The 2,290-nt window shown below is 51.7% G+C and overlaps 1 protein-coding gene across 1 annotated transcript in view; it reads right to left on the bottom strand.

Moving 5' to 3' along the window:
* LOC105535881 overlaps nucleotides 1–2,290 on the bottom strand; it is a 14,761-nt gene that overhangs the window by 8,067 nt on the left and 4,404 nt on the right. The window contains exons 4-7 of the mRNA XM_011975133.1: nucleotides 2,105–2,173; nucleotides 1,159–1,220; nucleotides 962–1,079; nucleotides 659–781 (exon numbers count right to left, since the gene is read on the bottom strand). Coding sequence (XP_011830523.1) covers nucleotides 659–781; nucleotides 962–1,079; nucleotides 1,159–1,220; nucleotides 2,105–2,173 — 372 coding nt within the window. The remainder of the gene's footprint in view (nucleotides 1–658; nucleotides 782–961; nucleotides 1,080–1,158; nucleotides 1,221–2,104; nucleotides 2,174–2,290) is intronic.

Here is a 2,290-nt window from a genome sequence, read left to right as displayed (position 1 = left end):
CACACACACACACACACACACACACGAAAATTAGCTGGGCATGGTGTCACATGCCTGTAGTCCCAGCTACTCAGGAGACTGAGGCTGAGGTGGGAGGATCAATTAAGACCAAGAGATTGAGGCTGCAGTGAGCTGTGCCACCGCACTCCAGTCTGGGTGACACAGTAAGACCCCGCCTCAAATAAATAAATAGATAAATAAATAAACAAATACATTTCATCTCTTTCTTTTCTTTTTTTGATTTTGAGACAGAGTCTTGCTCTATTGCCCAGGCTGGAGTGCAATGGCGCGATCTTGCTCACTGCAACCTTGGCCTCCCAGGTTCTAGCAATTCTCCTGCCTCAGCCTCCCGAGTAGCTGGGATTATAGGCACCTGTCACCATGCCTGGCTAATTTTTGCATTTTTTGAGACCAGCCTGGCCAACATGGTGAAACCCCATCTCTGCTACAAATACAAAAATTAGCTGAGGCAGGTGGCTCACTTGAGGTCAGGCTGGTCTGGAATGCCTGACCTCAGGTGAGCCACCTGCCTCAGCCTCCCAAAGTGCTGGCGTGAGCCACCGTGCCTGGTCTCTTTCTTTTAACTTTTTAATGGGGTGGCTGCTGGAGAATTAAAAATCCTATATGCAGCTTGCGTGCTATTTCTGTTAGACAGCACTGGTTAGAGAGTCCCTGGGGCTGTCAGTGGAGATAAATGTGTGGGTGTCAATGTTGATGACGCCGTGAGGGAGCTGCTGGAGGTAACGCTGTGCAGGAGAACCAGCACAGATGCTGTCAGGGGCTGTGCAGACAGAACACAAGGAGGCCAGTGTGGTGATGTGGGGCGAGACTCAACAGCCTGTAAGTGAGCCAGTGTAGACAACACTGGGCAGAGGAGCATGGAGACTACACTGGGGGACTCTGCAGACACTGCTGAGGGGAGCCAGCACAAACAACGTGGGAAGATCAATGCAGCCAGCACCTGGCAGAGATGGTCGATCCTGGCTCAGGGGAACTGGTCGATACAATGTGGGAGGTGAATGCAGACAGTTCTCCAGGGAGTCAGTGTAGACAGTGTCGAGGGGCACTTTAGAGAGTGCCTAGGAGAACCAGTGTAGAAAAAGTGGGGTGTTTATGTAGACAGTGGTCACAGGAGCCAGTGTAGACACCATGTGAGACCGTGAAAACACCCCACAGCTGATGGCCGAAATAGCTGGTGTAGACAATGGGGATAGTGCTGTCTGTGGCCCAGAAGAGCCAATGTAGACAATGGTAAGGCAGTGTAGAAAATGGACAAGAGGCCAGGTGCAGTGGCTCACGCCTGTAATCTCAGCACTTCGGGAGACTGGGGTGGGAGGATCACTTGAGCCTAGGAGTTTGAGACCAGCCTGGGCAACATAGCAAAACTCTCTCTACAAAAAATTGTAAAATTAGCTGGGCATGGTGGCTGTACCTGTAGTCCCAGTTACTTGGGAGGCTGAGGGGGGAGGATCACTTGAGCCTGGAAGGTTGAGGCTGTAGGAGCCATGCTCATGCCCCTACACTCCAGCCTGGGTGACAGAGTGAGACCCTGTCCAAAGGAAAAAAAAAAAAAGGCCGGGCATGGTGGCTCATGCCTGTAATTCCAGCACACTTTGGGAGGCCGAGGCAGGCAGATCACCTGAGGTCAGGAGTTTGAGAACAGCCTGGCCAACATGGTGAAACCTTGTCTCTATTAGAAATACAAAAATTAGACAGGTGTGGTGGCATGTACCTGTAATCCCAGCTATTTGGGAGGCTGAGGTAGGAGAACCACCTGAACTTGGGAGGCAGAGGTTACAATGAGCCAAGACTGTGCCACTGTACTCCAGCCTGGGTGACAGAGTGAGACTTTATTTCAAAAAAAAAAAAAAGAAAGAAAGAAAGAAATGGACAAGGGAGTGGGTGTAGACAAGAAGGGCGGCAGTGCTGATTGTGGCCAGGAGAACCAGTGTAGCAATGTGGGGAAAGTCATTGTGGATAGTTGCCTGGGGAAGCAGGTGCAGGCAGTTTGGGGGCAGTGTAGACTGTGCTCAAGGGAGTCAACAGAGTGTGGGGTATCCGTGCAGACAGTGGCTAGAAGAGCCAGGGCAGACAATCTGGGTACCAGCATTGACTATGGCCCGAGTAAACTGGTGTAGGCAATAGGGACAGTGCTGTTTATGGCCCAGGCGAGCTGGTGCAGACAATGGAGGTGGGTCGTGTAGACAGGAGTCAGGGGAGCCAGTGCAGATGAAGGAAGCAATGCCTACAGTGCCTTGGGGAGTCAGTGTAGACAGTGGTGGGGGCAGCC

The sequence above is a fragment of the Mandrillus leucophaeus genome, unplaced genomic scaffold (genome assembly GCF_000951045.1).
Source record: "Mandrillus leucophaeus isolate KB7577 unplaced genomic scaffold, Mleu.le_1.0 Scaffold151, whole genome shotgun sequence".
NCBI lineage: Eukaryota > Metazoa > Chordata > Mammalia > Primates > Cercopithecidae > Mandrillus > Mandrillus leucophaeus.
This window is presented reverse-complemented; position numbering and strand designations above follow the sequence as displayed.